The sequence below is a fragment of the Trifolium pratense genome, linkage group LG4 (assembly GCF_020283565.1).
Source record: "Trifolium pratense cultivar HEN17-A07 linkage group LG4, ARS_RC_1.1, whole genome shotgun sequence".
NCBI lineage: Eukaryota > Viridiplantae > Streptophyta > Magnoliopsida > Fabales > Fabaceae > Trifolium > Trifolium pratense.
In genome coordinates, this window is record NC_060062.1 from 40505140 (window position 1) to 40524500 (window position 19361).

Genomic DNA, 19361 nt, shown 5'->3' on the forward strand with positions numbered 1-19361 from the left:
AATTGATTTGAACTGTCATGATAGGTCCATAAATTGTTGAATATTAATAAATAAACTTGCTGCAGTTAATAAACCGGACATTCAATCTAACAGTTTAGATTTACAAAAAAATTGGCATTCAATTTCATCTTAATCTTAATAAACCTTTCGAAGGTTACATTAGGCAAAGCAGCGCTGTGGAGAGTAAAAAAATAAGAATGCAGAAAGGAAGGTGTAAGAGGTAAAATTAGGGTGTTAGGTAGAAGCCCCTAGCACCAAACTTCGGAAGCCAGAAGCCACGCTACGATCAATAGAGATGTTTACTAGGCCATATCAAAGTCACCAAGGCTTTAAAATCAGAAGTCAACCTACAAACAACCCCTCTCATTTACCGGAATGTAGGGCATTCGTCCATTTATTTTTTTCTCTTCCCCTGCCACAATAATACCAGTCTGCATTAGTGAAATTGCAACATGGAAGTAATCATGATGATAGAATATATGATGCATTGGCAACAAACTTACCGAGCTTACATAGTGATCCATCGTTAATTGCTTCCGCTTCTTCAGAGATGGACTCTCTGCTTGTCTTGGCAAGGGGCGCTTTGATGGAGTCGAACTCTGAAAGGTTTGTAGAACTTTAACTTAAAAACAGTTTATTTCAATATGATTCAAGAAATTCATTAGGTAAAAAAAGGGACTCAAAAGAACCTTAGTGGCAAGTTTCTTTTCTTTACGAGCTTGTCTCTCCCTTTCATCATATTCTTGATTTTCCTTCTCTACCAGCCGAATGAGGGTGTCACATCTCCTTGTTAGTTCCTGAGTTGTGCGTGACTTTACAAACCAATCAAAACGAAACAAGGGTGACATTCGAAATGCCGCCTTCAATTCATCCCAATTCCCATATCCAAGTTTGTGAGTCATGCATATCTGAAAATTTTGTGCCACAGTAAAATAATATTAAGAATTTTCTGTTAAAAACCAGACAACATAATGAATTGGGGATAAATGAATTCAATAAGAATAGACTAAAAATGAAAATTAAATAAAATCCACACCATGAATCGATCACATTCTTCATTGTATAATTTCCCTTTGTTTTGTCCATATTGTATCTTCAACTCTAGCCAAGGATTCTTGTAGCGGTCCAACTTCTTCCCAATAGCTTTCATGATCTCATCTTTCCGAGCTATTCTTGACTCACCTCTTTCAATGTTTTTTATAATTCTGTCATAATCTACATGCAATCAAGCAAAATACATAAATCAGAAGACCCTTATTTTTTAAGATATGTGAATTTCAAGTTTTGGTTGGTAAAAATCAACACATAAAAAAGGAAATATGTAGATGCATTGTAGCTGTCTCAATAAACACTACACAGTCCATCTCAACATATCAGAGTTGTTGGCCAATCAATCAAGCAAACTAAAGCTACTAGGATTGGGCAAGGATTTTGGATAATTTGCATAGTCTTCACATGTCATAACCACAATAGTACACCAAGAAGCGAGTAAACTGACTTTATCACACACAAAAACTTGCTTCAAAATACATATCTATACTCACCTGGATTCTACAAATTTGTTTTACTACTGCAAAATATTCACATTTTCATGTTCATGGCAACTTACCATTCAACTCCTTGTATCGCTCTCTGAAAACTTCTGCATATCTTTCTACTTCTTCTTCTGTCTTTCCTTCCATCTCAGAAGCAATACTTTTTATATCATTTCGGCCATATTTTTCACATGCCCTAATGAAAGTATTAAAATCCTTCCGGCTCCATGATGAAAATCCCTATGTTCACCAAATACCAGAATTAAAACTAAAAATACAGATCTGTATCAAAGCCTAGTTCATAAACAAATTTGCCCACCTCCTCTAGAAGTTGCTCCTTTTCTTCAGACTCTTCTGCAGTCAATGGCTCTCCCACCTCTAAACATCCAACAAGCATACCGTTATTAAGTTAACTGTATATTTACATACAAATAATAATAAGGTGGAAGAATAATGCCATGGGTGCTTATGTACCTTCTGGTTCATCAACATCTATGGAATCTTTTACTTGATTCTTCTGATGTGCTTGCTGAAAAATTGTTAAACAATATCAATACCAACGCATATATATTTGATGAGGTAAACCTGAAAAATGTGAATCAGCACGATTACGTCACCGACCATTAGATATCGAACTTCCTTTTCATACAGCTCACTCAGCCTGTGGTTGTTGAAGAACTGAAAATCATGCCTGAGAAAAACAGAATTAAAAATTGTCAGGCAAAATAAGCAGTATACTTTTTTAGGAAGAAAAAAAATTGTTTTGATAAGAAGCTTACAATTGAGGCATCCTAGGAATTCGGGGTTCTTTTGGTTTAGTAGGAGCAGCTTGGCGCATTGTTTGCTTGAAGTATTCAGACTCTGAGTAACTAGAGTCGCAACCCCCCAAAAGAATAATCATACATCAGAATGTGAAGAAAAAAAATCAAAAAATAATGAAATTAAATATTAAATAGAGTACAAAGGGCAGTGTTTACTTTCGCTTCCGTTCTCTTCGTGATGGCTCAACCCAGTTGTCACTCACAATTTTTTTGAAATCAACTTTGTTCTCATCCTTCATTGAAAGAAGAAAGTAAATGTAGAGGTTGGTTAAAAAAGAAAAAAAGACAGTTGAGGCAAAATTGAGCAATAAGAACAGATTCCAAGATGGATAGTAAAGAAAAAAATGACTACTTACTTTCTCATCATCAAAGTCAAGCAAATCAGCAGCTACGAAATGAAAAGTAGTAATATTAGTAACTTCTAACTAGCACAGAAGTCAAAATGCCATATTAAATTGCAAAACAGGAGCCAAAGACTTTGGTATGAATGAAACTGCGGACATGTAGGTTTAGGTTGTGTCTAGAATCAATGAATATATGCAAAAATGATGGCATAAATAAGCTAAATCATCAAAATCAAACAACTTAGCAGCCAAAAAATGAAAATTGTTAATATTAGCAACTCCAAACTTGCATAATAAAAGTAGCAAAAGACTTGTAGCTTTAGGTTTTTGTGCATAGAACCAAAATTAATGCGCAAAATAATGATGACATGTTAATGATGAACAGAAGCAAAAACAGAACACTTAAGGGTATATAGGAGTTTAATCAACAGATTTAATAGAAAAGATCAAACTACTGTGTGCAAACTGTTTAAGGTTGCTTACTGTCATCCATCTTAAATTTGATTGCATCTTCAGTAAATTTCTTCATCTTAGCATCAAGCTCAGCTGTTGATTCCTCTCCTTTGGCAATAATTCTGTCAATATCTTCATCTGTAATTGTACTGTCCTTGGAACTAAAAACCATTTCGGCACCGAATCTAACCATTTGAAGCAAATCATCTTTATTAACAGCTGCATACATAAACCAATTACACCATATCATACAATGCATAAGAACTAAATGAATTAAATTTAAAATTAAATCATCCTGGAAACCCTTACACTTCTGCTCAGCTAATCGCCCTTGCTGAATCACCAGAGCATCAAGTGCAAGCTTTTTGTAAGCCCTTTCAATGACCTTTTCCTCGATCGTATACTGTACAATTAAATGATCAGGATATTGACACAAACAGATGGCTGCCAAATTTTGGCTTATTTTTAAAAATTATTTTGACCTTTTGCTCCAATACAAGCATCATACAAATATTTTACTGTATCTGCTACTGACCAATGGTGATTTAGGAAAGATGAATCATAATTTAATTTAGGATGTCTTACGTTGTGGCGATATTAATTTTATATGATATATCTAGTCTTGTACAATCATGATATATCCACCGGTCAGTGCCCAATTGTATGCGTACAGAGCTTGTATCTGTGATTATTAAAAACAGAACATCATAACAAAGTACAGTATTGCAAACCTCAGTGCAGAATCTGAAAACTTGAACTTCTTTCTTTTGACCAATCCTATGAGCTCGATCTTGAGCTTGCAAGTCAGCTTGTGGGTTCCTGTTACAACGCCAATTTTAAACAAACAATCATTTGTGAACATACAATGCCGATGCAAATCAGAAAACTGCTGACACAGCCAGTTGAAAACTCACCAGTCACTATCATAAAGAATAACAACATCGGCAGTAGCAAGATTGATGCCGAGACCTCCAGCTCGAGTAGATAACAAGAAGACAAATTTCTCACTTCCTGGTTTGTTGAAAGCCTCAATGGACGCATCACGGTCATCTCCACCAGTATTACCATCTATGCGACAATATTGGTATCCACGAAACATCAAATAATCTTCAAGTATGTCTAGCAGTCTAGTCATCTGTGGAAGAGCCATAAAATAAAACTAAGCATGTATGAAAACGCATATACCAGGCTGCATAAAAACAGCATGTGTTGCCATTAGTGAAGAGAACCTTATCATTACATCAAACTGACCTGTGAAAATATTAGGACCCTAGAATCCCGCTCTTTTAGTTTGGGAAGTAATTTATCCATTAGAACCATTTTGCCTGTAAATTTATTTATTTTTTAAGAAAAAGAACAAACTTCATATTAATGATCAGACTGAAAATGCAATAAGGAATTTCATAATGTAAAGAAAATTTACCAGCATTTGTAATGAGATGATCCCCTGTTGTGTAGGGAGGACCAGGTTCAGCCCCTTGGAAAAGATATGGATGATTGCAACATTTACGAAGTTGCATTGCTATATTTAGGAGACGCTTCCGTTCTCCACCAGCATTCACAACCTCAAGATCCTTCTGCAGTAATGCCTTATAATATTGTTTCTGCATTTGGGACATGCCTACTTTGAGAATGGTTTCCTTTTTCGGTGGCAACCCTTTCTCCACATCTGATTTCAATCTTCGAAGAAGAAATGGACGGAGGACCTGAAACATACACAGATAATAAAAATATAATTCTGTACCATATTATGACAAGTTCATAACAGATGCTCAACAATCAGGTAAAGTTTGATGCTTGCCTTGTGAAGTTGTTGAACAACCTCCTGTTGGTCATTTTCACCGGAGATTTGAAACCATTCATCAAACGTTTCAGCAGAACTAAAAATTTCAGGCAGAAGAAAGTTGAGAAGAGACCAGAGCTCATGAAGATTGTTCTGCAACATTATAGATGACGAACTCAACTGTATTAGCATAATTGCTACAGATACAACAAAAGTAAGGAAATTAAGATTCAAGTATGAAAAGCATGCAAAAACAGTAACAAAAAAATACTACCAATGTAACCAGAGTAATAAATCATTTAACTCTACTACCCTTCTAATGATGCACAATTTTACTACAAATAGGAGTTACCCATGAACATTTTGTAAAAAGAATTTTAGCTTTTCAAAGCAAACATTTTGTACAAAATAGAAAGATTTTCTCTTTTTTTTTGCATAGTAAAAGATTTTCTCTTTTAACAAAAATGATTTTGATTCCCCATAGAAAGCTAATTACATCTAAATTACATCTAAATATTGCTGCCTAATAATACCCCCCTTCGCACTAAAAGAAAGAGTGTAATAAGTTAAGGATATGAAAACAAAAAAAATGCAGAAATATAACAAAAGTGTGGGTGATGATTCTAGCTTTTCGGCCAACTACAGCCAATGAAGAACATATTTAGAAACTACACAACATGACCCAAAAAAATATATAATTTATCGACCCTACAACAAATGAGATCATTATAAATTCAATTAGACAGAAGATTTGATACATTAACATTTCCATGTTATGAAGAGAGCGAGAGCAATAGACAAATAAACTATTTATTAAGAAAACATTCATTACGATTACAATATCATCATGTATGATAAATAATGTTAAACCTGTAGCGGTGTGCCAGTTATAAGGAGCCGGTAGTTTGTATTATATAGCCTCATTGTTTTGGACAGGAGGGAGTTCTCATTCTTGATCCGATGGGCTTCATCAATAATAACATAACGCCAACTAAATCGACGCAATGTTGTCTTCTCCTTGATTACCATTTCAAAACTTGTCACAACCACATCAAACTTTCCAGCAACCAATAAGTCCTCTCTTATATGTTTCTGTACCATTATACAAAAAAGTGTCAAAACCATCTACCACAATCAGAACCCTTGACAAAATAATTCACTCTAGAAATGCTAGGCTTACCCTTTCATCAGGGCTACCAAGGAACTTAATTGCCCTTAAAACAGGACAGAAGCGTCGAATCTCATTCATCCAATTTCCAAGAGTAGATTTTGGAGCAACCACCATATGCGGACCCGTTATTCCTCTGAACTCATGTAAATAGCCCAATAAAGATATAGTTTGTAAAGTTTTGCCAAGACCCTGCAGATCAACAACATATTTATCGATCATAACTTTTAAAAATGAACCCATATTTCATCAATATTACATGTCACATAAATTATGTTCATGTACAGATATTTAAATGAGACATTTCTGAAACTACCAACTAATGCATACCATTTCATCTGCTAAAATTCCATTTATTCCATTTTCATACAAACGTATGAGCCAATTAAGTCCCGCAAGTTGGTAATCCCTCATTTTTCCTTGGATACCTGTTGAACAAATAACCAGTTTCACATTTTTATGAACCAAAATTTTAAAAATATCAAATATGAATAGAAAGAATCCATATACTAGATGTGCACGCCCCAAAAAAATAAAAATCGAGACCATAAAAAACACTATACCAAAAACTCAAAAGTGATGACATTAATAATTAACAAGAAAAAGTCATACGTTTTAGGTAAAACATACAGTTAGAAAACAACAACAGTTAAGAAAAAACAAAAATTGCAGATTGGACCATTGATTGGAACACTACTACTGATGGGATTAATGATATAGGGCTTATTAATAATGAATGGCGTGTGTATGTTCGAAGGGGTGAGAAAGTAAGGAAGAATTCTGTTAGTGACGTGGCCAGGGAGATCCCTGATTCTTAGGAAATCTGTGAGGAGTGAGGGATATAGGGAAGGGTGTAGAGTTTGTTATGATTATGCACGTTTATTCTTATCTTTGTACTAGGAGAATATTTTCTCTGGAGGAGCTCTGCTCCGGATATTCACCGTAACCATTTCCATCTGTTTCCATCAATACACAACATTCCATTTTTCCATCATTGATACTGTTCCATTCATATATTTTCCTGTGAGTTCCATCAACCATCAATCATCCTCTTAATGTTTAAGTCTTCCTCTTCATCACTTCAACAACTACTAAGGTTGTAGATCTTCTCTACCTCCTCTTTTTGACACAAAAAATCCTAAACTACCCCAAACATATGAATGTAACCATTTCCATCTGTTTCCATTAATACACAACATTCCATTTTTCCATCATTGATACTGTTTCATTCATATATATTTTCCTGTGAGTTCCATCAACCATCAATCATCCTCTTAATGTTTAAGTCTTCCTCTTCATAACTTCAACAACTACTAAGGTTGTAGATCTTCTCTACCTCCTCTTTTTGACACAAAAATCATAAACTACCCCAAACATAGACGCTACGAAGACCTCCATAGTGGCCACCTACTAGCTACTGCAGCACCATGATTGGTGCATTATTACAACATTGCATGCAGCAAAAATATTCAAGATGTATTCAACTAAGAACGCATGTATCCCCAATGAGAAATCAGCCAGTAAGAATCCAATCATTCCAGCACCAGAAAAAAAAAACGAAATGGCTTGCATAAGGGAATACAAGCATGTGCTATCATAGACATGAATAAAAGAAAGGTAAGAGACAACCATAAATGTGAGATACTGAATTATATTACCAGCCATGCACAAACAAAAGAAGAAAAAAGAAAAGATAGCTTACAAGATGGTTGAGTAACCAGCCGTGTATTTCCTAAACCACCTTCTTCTTCTTTGAGGTATTCTTCATCCTCCTCTTCCTCAGTCACTTTTGAAGCATGGCGTCCTCTAAAATAGACAACATTTAATTCAAATATATAAGTCCTTTGAAACAAGAGAAAGCCTGTATCAGATAATAAATCACAATTTTACAAGCTTATTGTCTGTCTGAACTTTGGCCACCAGCAGTAGAAATTAAGGAACGAATTGCATAGCTCACCCATTCTAACAATTCTTGTATATGAGTCACTTTAAAAAATGTGTTCAGATAACATTCACCGGTAACTATTTAATAATTGTGATAATGGCATAAAGTTGAATTTGAAAGAAAAGTTTTGCTTAATTATTTTATCTGCATTGGAAACTAAAGAGAAAATAGATTCATCAAATTTTATGAGTATAATAGGGTATAGAAATTTCCCAAACCCTTCAAACAACTTGCACAGACATAAAAGCATAATTATCAATACATTAACAAGTCAATAAAACAAAATCAAACAAGAGGTAAATAGCTACTCGGTACCCATTAATCTTCGGAAATTACCTTCCCTTAGTCTTTTTCTGAGATGAAGATTGCTCACTTTTTGCAAAATGAGCAAACAGCTCAGTTTGCTGCAATAGATACTTCAGTCGCCCTTTTCCTTTAGTGTTCTAAAATAAAAGTAACAACCATTCATTTAAAAATCAAATTAACAACAAAATTAAGAACAAAAATCACCAATACAGTGAATAATACAATACACCTACCATAGAAGCATCAATAGTTGCATTTTGTGCATCCAATATTTCCTGAATCTTCTGTTTCTTCAACCTCTCCAATTCTTTTAATCTCGCTTTCTCACGCTTACTAATCTCAGGATTAACATTACTTTCATCCTACAATAAAACATTTTAAATTATAATTATATAAAATAAATTAAAAAATCACGAATAATAATCAAAATGCTAGCTCTGGTTATACCTGATTATCGTCTTCGCCGTCATCGGCATCTTCGTCGACTTCGGCGGCTTCATCTGGAACATTATCATCGTCGTCATCGGAGTCAGGGGAACGAGCAACGGCTTCGAGTTCGTCTTCGTCATCTTCGATCTGGTCGTTAACGTTCTCAACCTCTTCTTCTTCTTCAGATGATGATGAAGAATTGGAGGCGCTTGAAACCTGAGATTTGGAAGTTATTGCCATGATTTTCTCAGATCGAGGGTTTCGTGATAGTGGGAGCGCGAGCGAGATTTTATTTCAAAGCGTGAGAGAGTGAAAAGGGAATATACACGATGCGAATTTAAGGGATTTATAGCCGTTTGATGCTGCGGTTCTAGGGAACGGTGTGTAGTGTTAAGGGTCTTGATGACGTGGCAGTGAAACGAATATTTCGCGCCAATGATGTGGAACTGGAACCGATACTTTCCCGCTTGCAGAGGGAAAATATTTTGGGCCTTCTTTTGGGCTTCTCAACAAACACCTCTTTCTTTAAAGAAAATTGCTCTTCTGCCCCCCGCATTACTCCCAGACCCTCTAAATGTTCCAAATTATCCTTCATTGTCATTTCAAAGTTACAATTCAAACATCTAGAGTTTCCGAAGGTAAATTCCAAAAGTTACCAATATAGGAAGAAAAAAAAATTATGGGTTTCAGCAGTTATGACAGGGTTGGAACGTAAGTTTTGAAACGTATTGTTTATGTTATATTGCATAGAATAATGCTAGCAACACACTTTTTAACAAACAGATTCCAACACACTCTTTTTTATTGGTTGAAATTCACATGGGTCCCATAAAAAAATGTGGACCCATATAACTTTTATGGGATCATATAAATTTTAACCAATAGAAGAAAGTGTGTTAGAGTGTGTTTGTTAAAGAGTGTGTTGCTGGCACTCCTCATATTGCATAACCTATTTGGAAGACAATTTTTGAAGCATATCGGTATATGAATTTTCTGAAATTTTCCTTGCAGTTAATGTGTTATGCATTTTATGTACAAAGAAAGCAAAAATAAGTTATATCATATTGTATATTTTTCACGCATGTTTCTTACACGACACTAACACTATTCATACATACTTGACATTTATTTTTATTTTTTGGTATCAAATAGACATTCAAGTGAGATACACGTACTTGCTTATCTCGAGTTCAATTATTCATCAATGTTTAAACAACAACGAACTAAGGCCAGAAGTAGAGATGTCAACAACCATGAGTTTATCTCTTTGGAGATACACGATAAATTTACTATTTTGTTACGTGTTAGCATATTCTCTAACTAGTGATTTTAGCATACTTAATTTAGACGAAAAAAAAAAAAAAGCGAACAACATATAATAGAGAAAGAGATGATTCATATACATAATATTTTAATATTTTAAGGCTTTAATTTGGAGGGGAGGGGATTAAAGAGTTTTGGGAGAGGAGGAAATCTCACAATTTTTTAGAGTATTTTCGTATAGTTTTGTAAATGAATGATTATAATTAGATAATTTCTCATTCGAGCCCATGATTCATTTATACCCCTTGAATTTCCGTTTTTGTCCTTGTATAAAAAAATTGGTTTCTATTAACTGAATTTTTCTTGAATTTGCACTAAAAAAAATTGGTTTTTGTGAACCGAATTTTTCTGCAATGGTAAAATTGGAATCTCAAGGGTAGAAAAGAATCATGGGGGAGTCGGAAGAGAATTTATCTTATAATTAATATATTTTGAATTTTAAAAATATCACAAGAAAATAGATTAGCTTTGAAAAATTCATATAACCCTACAAAAACCTCCTCCAATATATTATCCTAGTTCCTCCAAATTAGGAATATCTATTATTTATATGTTTAGGAGTTTCTCTTTCATGATTCATTTCCTAGATGTCATCCTCTCATTTATCAATTTCTATGTGGCATTCTCTCAAAACTCCTCAAAAAATTTAATCCTACGTGGCAACTTCTAATGGCATTCTACTTATCAAAAAGTGAACAAATTCAAAATAAACAAAAATCTATATTAATCAATTTCACATCAAATAGTAATAATTATAATTGTATCGTAAATGGAAACAAATTAAATCAATGGTCAAGCATAATTTGGAATTATATCCAACTTTCATTAGAAAATTTAAATATAATGATTTATATTCTATATATACTTGATTACATTTTTATGAGATTATTTGCTCTTTTAAAATTGTTAATTATTGATTGACATCCTGTAAAAGTTTATGCAAAACTTTAAGGATACTGCCTTTAATTGTTAGTAGCATCATGGTATTATATATACATCACATTTTCATTCGAAAACAGGTAGTATATACTTTTTCTCAATATAATGATAGTGTTATTTTTTTATTTGTTTGAACATCAGTTTATTGTTTGAATAGTTATTTTTTCTTTTGTTTCACTCTTACTCATTCATTTAATTTGTAATTTTTTCCCAATTTTACAGGTTTTTTACATGATTATTTTTTTCATTTGATTATTTGATCTTTTCAGGTTTTGAGGTTTCTTTTTAGTTTATTGTTTGAATAGTTTTTTTTCCTGTTGTTTCACTCTAACTCTTTTCTTTAATTTATTATTGTTTTCCCATTTTACAGGTTTCTTGGTTATTTATTTCCTTTGATTATTTGATCTTTTCAGGTTTGAGGTTTCTTACTATTTGTATATTGCAATCGAAGTTAATTTTTTTTATCATTATTTTTTGTGTTTTGTTTTTACAACCGGTATTTGGTCCATTGGACAGCCTATTTTATTTTTCAACAGGATCTAATCTTCAAGTTTGATGAAACTTTAATTTGGAGGATAAAAAAAAAAGACAAAACTGCATTAACTTGTGCCCAGAATCACAGATGGTGCAATATTTTCTTTTTCTGGGATATTTTTTTAATCTGATTATATATTTGGCAATCCGCACTCTACAAGCTTTCCTATGTTATTTGATATTAAATTGTAAAACTATTGTATTTTACTTTGTCAAAAAAAAAAGAACAACAAGTTATTGCATTTTTATATTCGCTGTTTGAAATATATTTATTTGTGATTCGATTTATGGCTTTGAATTTTTTTTATTTTTTAATTATTTGATATTTTAGTTTTCAAACTGTTCCATCAATTGTGTAAAAAAATTCTTTTCCATCAATTGAAGAATGACAGACAACTTGATGTTTTCTTATATAAGCTTAATTGAAATTGTAAGGTTACATAAGATATATTATATATAAAAATTATTCCATCAATTGAAGAATGTTAGACATTTTTGGTACGGGCACAAATTGTTTATTTTGTACTTCGGATAGATATTTGTATTTTTATTTTACATAATTAATTTTATAATATAATATATATTTTAATTATACAAATTACGTTTTGATTAGAATCTTCTAATTTATTTATTTTTGACAAAAGTAAAACTAAACAAATTCATTAATAATCAATTTCAATAATGCATATTGGAACATCATCATAATATTGAAAAATAGCAATAAATATAGTCACCCCTACCAGAGCCACTACATGGACTTTCTTCCTTAAAACTCTAACGAAGAGTTGTAAAAATAACATAATAAACTACTCCAGGATAAACTCTTCTCTTCTAATTGAACCCTACAAAATTAGCTTATATACATTTATTCAAAACCTGGTCAAAAGACCATAAACGATGTAAACTCTCACTACACCAAATTCAAATTAAAATATAAAATGATAAATAATTTTTTTAATTAATAGAAATGAATTGAATGTATATATATTCAGTAACATATATAAGTTTATTATTATTTTTTATAGATATATAAGTTTGATAGATATATAAGTTTATTATAATTTATGAATTTGTGAAAAATCAATTTATTTTTATTACTTTCAACATAAAAGTTTATACTAATTAATAGTTTTTTAACTTAATTTCCGAGACAATTGTTAGTGCTTTAATATTTGTTTCATGATCAATTTATTTGTAATTAATTTGGTACAATAATTTTGGGAAAATTTGGTACAATGATTTTGTTCATAGTAGTTACTCTTTTACCCTAAAAAAGGAAGCAAAATATATGAATTTTTAATATTGGGATTCGATTAAGTATAATATAGGAATTGTTATTATATGCTTTAACATGGCATTAAGACAACAAATAAATAAGGTCATCCGCATACTTATACATTTATTAAAAAAAAGGACAGATATATGCTCGAAATTATTTTGACTTTTGTTTTAATGTTATTTTTAGATGACTTAGAAAGATCAAAATCTATCTATCTATATCTATATATTATATGTTTTAGAGTTTCTCTCTCATGCTCAATTTCTTAGGTGGCGTCCTCTCATTTCTTTTACCGGTCAAAATCTCACGTGGCAATCTCTCAATTCATTTTGCTGATGTGTCATTCTTCTATGTTTTTTCCTTTAGTCATTAGTGCTCAATTATAAATATAGAAATTGTTCAATCAGGTTTTATGAACAAATGTCTATATTAATATTTTGATACAATTGAAATTTTACATATGGAAACTTTTGATTATTGACCAACTCATTTTTGGAATATATATTGATTAAATTAAATCAATGCTGAAATGTATGGAAATTTCAAAAATTAAGGACCAAAAATCTACTATAGTTTCTATATATACGGGTCAAAAATGAAATAAATTTCACAAGTAATTTGAAAAACAAAAATATCAAAATGAACATCTATGGAATACGGGGAGCTATATTTCTATACATATACCAATATTGGGACCACTTTTTCTTAAAATTTGTACGGAACCTTTATTTATACTCAGGGGTTTATTTTTTTGTAATTTTTACAGAGTTAGATTTCTACAGATGTTTTAATACGAGATTTATTAATACGGGGCGAATGACCTCTTTTCTTTTTTTCTATGGGAACCTATATTTCTACACGTATTAATGCTAGATACCTATTTTTTTATAATTTTTACTGGGACTTATATTTACACTCATATTAATAATAGTGCATTTTTTTCATAGTTACATTTGTTTTTAGTGTAAACTCTGATACACTTACTTATTTACTTTAAAAAGTTGAAATTTTAGTTACTATATATTACTTAACAAAAAATACATTAACTAAAAATAAGAATAGAAAAACTAATATCTCAACTAATTGACTTTAACCTTAATCATATATAATAATAATCTAATTTTTTTATATGATGATCAACGAGATTCTTGCAGAGACTGATGAAGATGACTACGAGGGATAAATAACATGTGGATTGGGAACAGAGGAGTGGATAAAATATTCAAGTTTAATTCTACAATCAGAAAATTGTACTAATTTTGAGTTATAATTCTTTATTTGCAGGTCCATATACGGAAGAACAACATTGTTATTCAAATTAGGATTAAGTATTATCAATTGATGTTAGAGTTTTAAGTATTTATTTATATTTTTTATATTTTATTGTCATTTTTTTTAATCATATGTTTACTTATTAAAAAAGAATTGTTGTTCATATTATTTTTTATTGGATTTAAATCATGCTTATAAATGTTTTTTTACTATTATTTATAAATAAATGTTGTACTCTATTTTTTTACTCATTATTTTTTTATTTGTCTAATTTTTCATGTGATATTTAACAAATGTGGAATTGAGAAAAATGTGGAATTGAAAAATTGATATGCTTAAAAAAATTATTCTTAAACTTCATACTTATCAAGTAGAGAAAAATGTGTCATTGTCTGAAATATAAAAGGAATGAAGTAATTGACTTCATAGATTATTTTTCTATTTCATTTTATTATTCTATTAATTATGGTTTACCTTAACGTGGTTTTTATAATAAAAAAAATACATAGTGATTTGTACCAAACAAAATATTAAAATACGGGGGTATTGATAAAAAAAAAACCTACATGGAGGTATTAAGCAAAAAATAACTTACACGGGGTGAAACATACATTTGTAGATTTTATTATATAAAAAATACGATATCAATTGAAAGCAGGGAAAGTAACAATGATTTTATATATATAAAAAAAAGAATTAAAAGCAATAATATCATGTATTACTTTATTTTTATTCTCCATACATCACTGTAAAATAAACAAATAAAAATAAAAACAAATAGATACATTTTTTAAAATTTGCACATTAACAAATGAGATATGCTTAAAAAAATTATATAATTTTTTTTTGTGTCAAGCAAATGACAAACAATTCTACTGTTCATTACTTTTAAATAAATAATATTAAAATTAAAATCGCCCCATTTTGCTTCTCAAATGTGAAATTTTTTCACACGGGGACATGAGATAAAATACTCCTGAAGAAAACAAATGTCTAAAGGAGAGAGATGACGATTAAGAACAAATATATTAACCGTTAGATTAATTTTTGCATAATGACCTTTTTTTTATGAAAATAAAAGAACAAATATATATATGAACATGTGAGTTGGGAACGGGGAGTGGAGTATCACTCTCCATTATGCCATTTTTCCTTAAAATCTCCAAAACTTGGATCTTTTATCATATTTAAATAAACTATTACATTAAATATAAAATTAATTTTACAAATAATTAAAAAAATCACAATATTAAAATTTTAATAATCCATATTTTTCATGTGTGAAAAAAAATGATCTATATTTTCCATAGAACATTAACCCGGGTGATAGCACGGGTAAGTTATACTAGTTTTCTATTACGAAGAACAAAGAATCCCTCAAAGCGCTCTCTCTCTCTCCCCTTTTCCATTCGAAAAAAATAATAATAAAATTGCGTATTTGGAGGGAAGAAGATGAAAAAGAATTGGGGGAAGAAAGTGGAGAGAAAAACAGAAAAATCTTCCACATTTTATAGAAGAATGTTCTTCTATAGAGAATTGTCAATGAATGATTATGCTTAATTTTTGTTGTCAAGTAGCTTAGTAATTAAAAATTATACTCTTAAACTAGATAAGTGAGATGATCGGGGTTCGAACCTCGACCCGCTGCATATATAATGCAATGTTCGTACCAACATTAAGCTAAGTTCATGGGACAATATGTTTTTAATTTTGAGAATATTACAACATATATTAAATTTGAAGAATTTATACAAACCCTCCAAAAACCCCATCCAATACAATTTTCTAGTTCCTCTAAATTAGGAGAATTTTATATTATGAAGAAAAAATGAATCCCCAAAGCTCCTTCCTCCCAAAAACCCACTATTATTTGCACTTGCTTCGTCCTTTTTTCCCACAACTCTCTCATCCTTTCCCCTCTAAATTCAAAAACAAAGTCTAAGGTTTGTGGGCAAAAATGTGATATTGAATTGTGTGTGTGATTGCATAGCTCTGTGATGATCATCAAACTCCCCTCATCACCCAGCGGTGGTATGAGGACGACCGAGGACTTGGCCGACTAAAGGTGATTGACTCCTTATATTGAGTTTATTAAATGGAATTTTGAACAACATATAAGTGAGATGACATATATCTTCAATGCGTTAAAGATTTAAGTAGAGATGTGGTGTCAAACTTTTTGTGTGTTGCTCTTTAGTCGAATAAATACGGCTCCCCTCACCCAATGGTCGAAATATGAGTCTTCAATCCTCATCATTTTTCTAGATTTGTCTAGATTGCTTGACAATAGATTTACTTCCATTTTAATCTAAATTTGCAGAAGACGAAATTAAAACTTGATTATTACTTCTACGCATAACAAAAGATAGAACCGTACCAACATGCATAAATAATTTTTGTTTAACGCTTGTAATGTTTAGAGTTCAAAACTGATTGATCTAGTAGTACCAACACAGCATTTTTTGTGTTGCAAAATGTGAGATTAAAGTTTACTTACACTTAATGTTATAATATCTATCTTATATATGAGGGTGGAAATAAGATTGGAATTTGAAATTATCTACACTTTTTATGAAGAGAACATATGACAAATAGTTCTCACCCACATCAAATAAGGTTAATCAGAAACGCATTGAAATAGCCGAAGTAATTATAGTACTTAGAAAAACTTATATTGAGGACTATTTGATGCGTTTGGGAGAACCTGAGTTTGATTTATGGTGGAAAAACTTATATTGAAATAGCCGAAGTATTATAGTACTCAGAAACGCTTGTTTGGAACTGCGGCCAAAATATTAATTCTTAATTTTGCGTTTCTAGGCAATATTTGTCGTGAAAAATAGAAGCTACAAAGTGTGGCTTCTCATTCAACGTGCGTCTACAATAGCCACCGCGCAAAACAAACATGCTATTAGATGATGAATCAAAGTTGATATAATATGTATTTCAGTTCAATAGTAACTTTTGTAAGAGGACTCAAAGAATAAGGAACATACAATGCATGTTCAACATGAAACATATATAGCCGCACACATACATGACTCACAAATTAGTTTGTAACATTATCAAACAGACAACATCCTCAACTACTGAACTGAATATGCTACTTCTGTATCATCTCCATCCAGTTTCGAATTCGATTCTCTATTGTCCCTGCAGCACAAACATTATTTGGATTGAACTCATTCAGAACTTGACTGATTAATAGTAATAATTCTATACTATCTCTAGCTGTTTGGTAAAATTAAGCTATAAGCTAGATTATAGCTGAAAGCTGATAACTTATAGCTTGTGAACTTTTATTGATTATCATATGTTAAACCCTCACATACCTGCTCATCAGCTTTGACATCTTTTTCTTCACCACCTTCAGAGGTTGAAACATTTGTCTCATTGTTTTTTTCTTCATTGGCCACAACCACAATCTCTTCCTGAACAGCTTCCTTGGTCTCTTCGTCCTTAGCTGCTTCTTTGATTTCTTCTTCCTTAGCTGCTTCTTTGATTTCTTCCTGACTTGTTTCTTTTACTTCTTCTTCCTTGGTCAAATTAGCTTCCTCATTTGTTTCTTTGGTTTCTTCTTCTTTTTCTTCCTTGACCAAAGTCTCTTCCTTATTTGTTTCTTCTTCAACTTCCTTGACCAAAGTCTCTTCTGTACACATACAATGAACAAATTAAAATCTAAAACTAAAACAAGTAGTGCCTAATTTCCAGAGTTCGGCCGGCCGCGAGCTTAGTAAAAACCTAGCCAATTATTGTTTCTACCATAAATCAAACTCAGGTTCTCCCAAACGAATTGTACTAGTTAGCTTGTATATTCTTTAATGTCAGATTAATTCTGAATTATATCACTTAGTACTAACATATTAGCCCGTGAATTATATCATTCACTACAAAATTAATCTCTAAATTATATAACTTACTAGCAAATTAATCTTATTCAAAGTTTTTTTTTTTGCCTATTTGTAAATATCAAGGGGTAAATAAATGCTTGACCTCTTTAATTTCATGAAGATAATCGGTGGATTTACCAAGAAATAACTTCAACTAAGAGATAAATCTAAAGGGGACAAGGTGGTATGCATACCTTTTACATTTTCAGGTAATTTATCTTCTTTTGCAGCTTCTGGTTGATTAGTATTTTCCAATGAAACGTCTTTCTCCTCTGCAACAACAATTTCTTGTGTCTTATTCTCAGCAACATCAACTTCTTCCTGATTCTTCTTTGTCTCCAATGCATTATCTTGCTGCTGAACATTTGTTATCTCATCAGGAGCAACAACCACATTGGGTTTGACATTTTCATCGCCCTTTTGTTCCAATTTTGAAACATCATTGTCAACATTGTTGTTGGCTATGGATTTGGTTTCTGTTCCATTTTGATGACCAGCCTTTGAAGCATCGACACGAGAGGATGATTTCTTGATCTGGGGAATGGTGTTACCGGAAGCAACAACATCGAGTTTAGATTTCCCACAACCCATTTTTTTTGTTTTCTTTTTGTGCGCGCGTGTGGTTGAATTGAATATGGGAAACACGCACACAAAAAGAAAAAACAGAGATTGAAGGTTTGATTTGTGTGATGGGGTGGGGGAATATATGAATGAATAGAGAGAGATGGTTTAGTAGTTAGTTAATGGTTTTAGCGGTGGAGGCAAGGCCTGCAGGTGCAGACGGGTAGAATGAAAACAAATAGTGCGTCTTTTTCGCTGTTTTTTATAGTTGTAATCATCGAAGGGATTGTGTTGTGTTATTATTATTAACATCCTTTTCTGTTTTCGCTATGGACGGTTGGACTTTTGTCCGTTACAAATTAAGTGCAGAAAATATTATATAAATATAAATAAATAAATAAATAAAGGAGTAATTTTTGTTTGACTAAAAATAATGTTTTTTATTTTTTAGTCAAACATTGCGATTGGACATGCAGAAACTACTTGATGTCTAAATTGACTCATAAATTATAGTACTGTTTAATGGGCCAGATACTAGTGTTGAAAACAAAAACAAAAGATGTGTTTTTTAATAGGATAACATTTTCACTGTGCGCAGAGTCATTAATGATTGTTGCTTTTAGCTTATAAAAAACAAATGATAACATTTGAGCATAATTGAGTTGGTAAATACATTGCATCTATTCGAACTCTACTAGTTTCGTTTATTTAGTGAAATTATAACCATTAAACTATTTGAATAGACAAAAATAAAAGAAAATAATGTGTAGATTTAATTT

The 19361-nt window shown here is 31.5% G+C and overlaps 2 protein-coding genes across 4 annotated transcripts; both read right to left on the bottom strand.

Annotated features, from left to right (window-relative positions):
• Positions 1-21: 21 nt before the first annotated feature.
• On the bottom strand, positions 22-9176 carry LOC123924008 (ISWI chromatin-remodeling complex ATPase CHR11-like). 3 transcript variants are annotated; one of them, XM_045976766.1, is made up of 25 exons: positions 8803-9176; positions 8589-8717; positions 8386-8492; positions 7807-7910; positions 6435-6532; positions 6117-6296; positions 5807-6028; positions 4955-5089; positions 4577-4859; positions 4405-4478; positions 4068-4288; positions 3885-3972; positions 3463-3556; positions 3184-3372; positions 2713-2744; positions 2513-2589; positions 2315-2404; positions 2157-2226; positions 2010-2064; positions 1855-1913; positions 1610-1775; positions 1037-1215; positions 690-908; positions 504-599; positions 22-412 (listed from the first exon to the last, which is right to left on the bottom strand). In XM_045976766.1, the coding sequence occupies exons 1-25, from the start codon at positions 9022-9024 to the stop codon at positions 395-397; spliced, it is 3207 nt and encodes a 1068-aa protein (XP_045832722.1). In that variant the 5' UTR covers positions 9025-9176; the 3' UTR covers positions 22-394. The 3 variants fall into 3 exon arrangements, with proteins under 3 accessions (XP_045832722.1, XP_045832720.1, XP_045832721.1); XM_045976764.1 differs by having other exon boundaries at positions 2513-2744; positions 8803-9106; XM_045976765.1 differs by having other exon boundaries at positions 3184-3556; positions 8803-9106.
• A 7839-nt stretch (positions 9177-17015) lies between these two features.
• On the bottom strand, positions 17016-18852 carry LOC123924009 (gelsolin-related protein of 125 kDa-like). Its single transcript, XM_045976768.1, has 3 exons — positions 18216-18852; positions 17464-17780; positions 17016-17284 (listed from the first exon to the last, which is right to left on the bottom strand). Exons 1-3 carry the CDS (start codon positions 18610-18612, stop codon positions 17276-17278), a joined length of 723 nt encoding a protein of 240 aa, XP_045832724.1. The 5' UTR covers positions 18613-18852; the 3' UTR covers positions 17016-17275.
• Between the last annotated feature and the right edge of the window lie 509 nt (positions 18853-19361).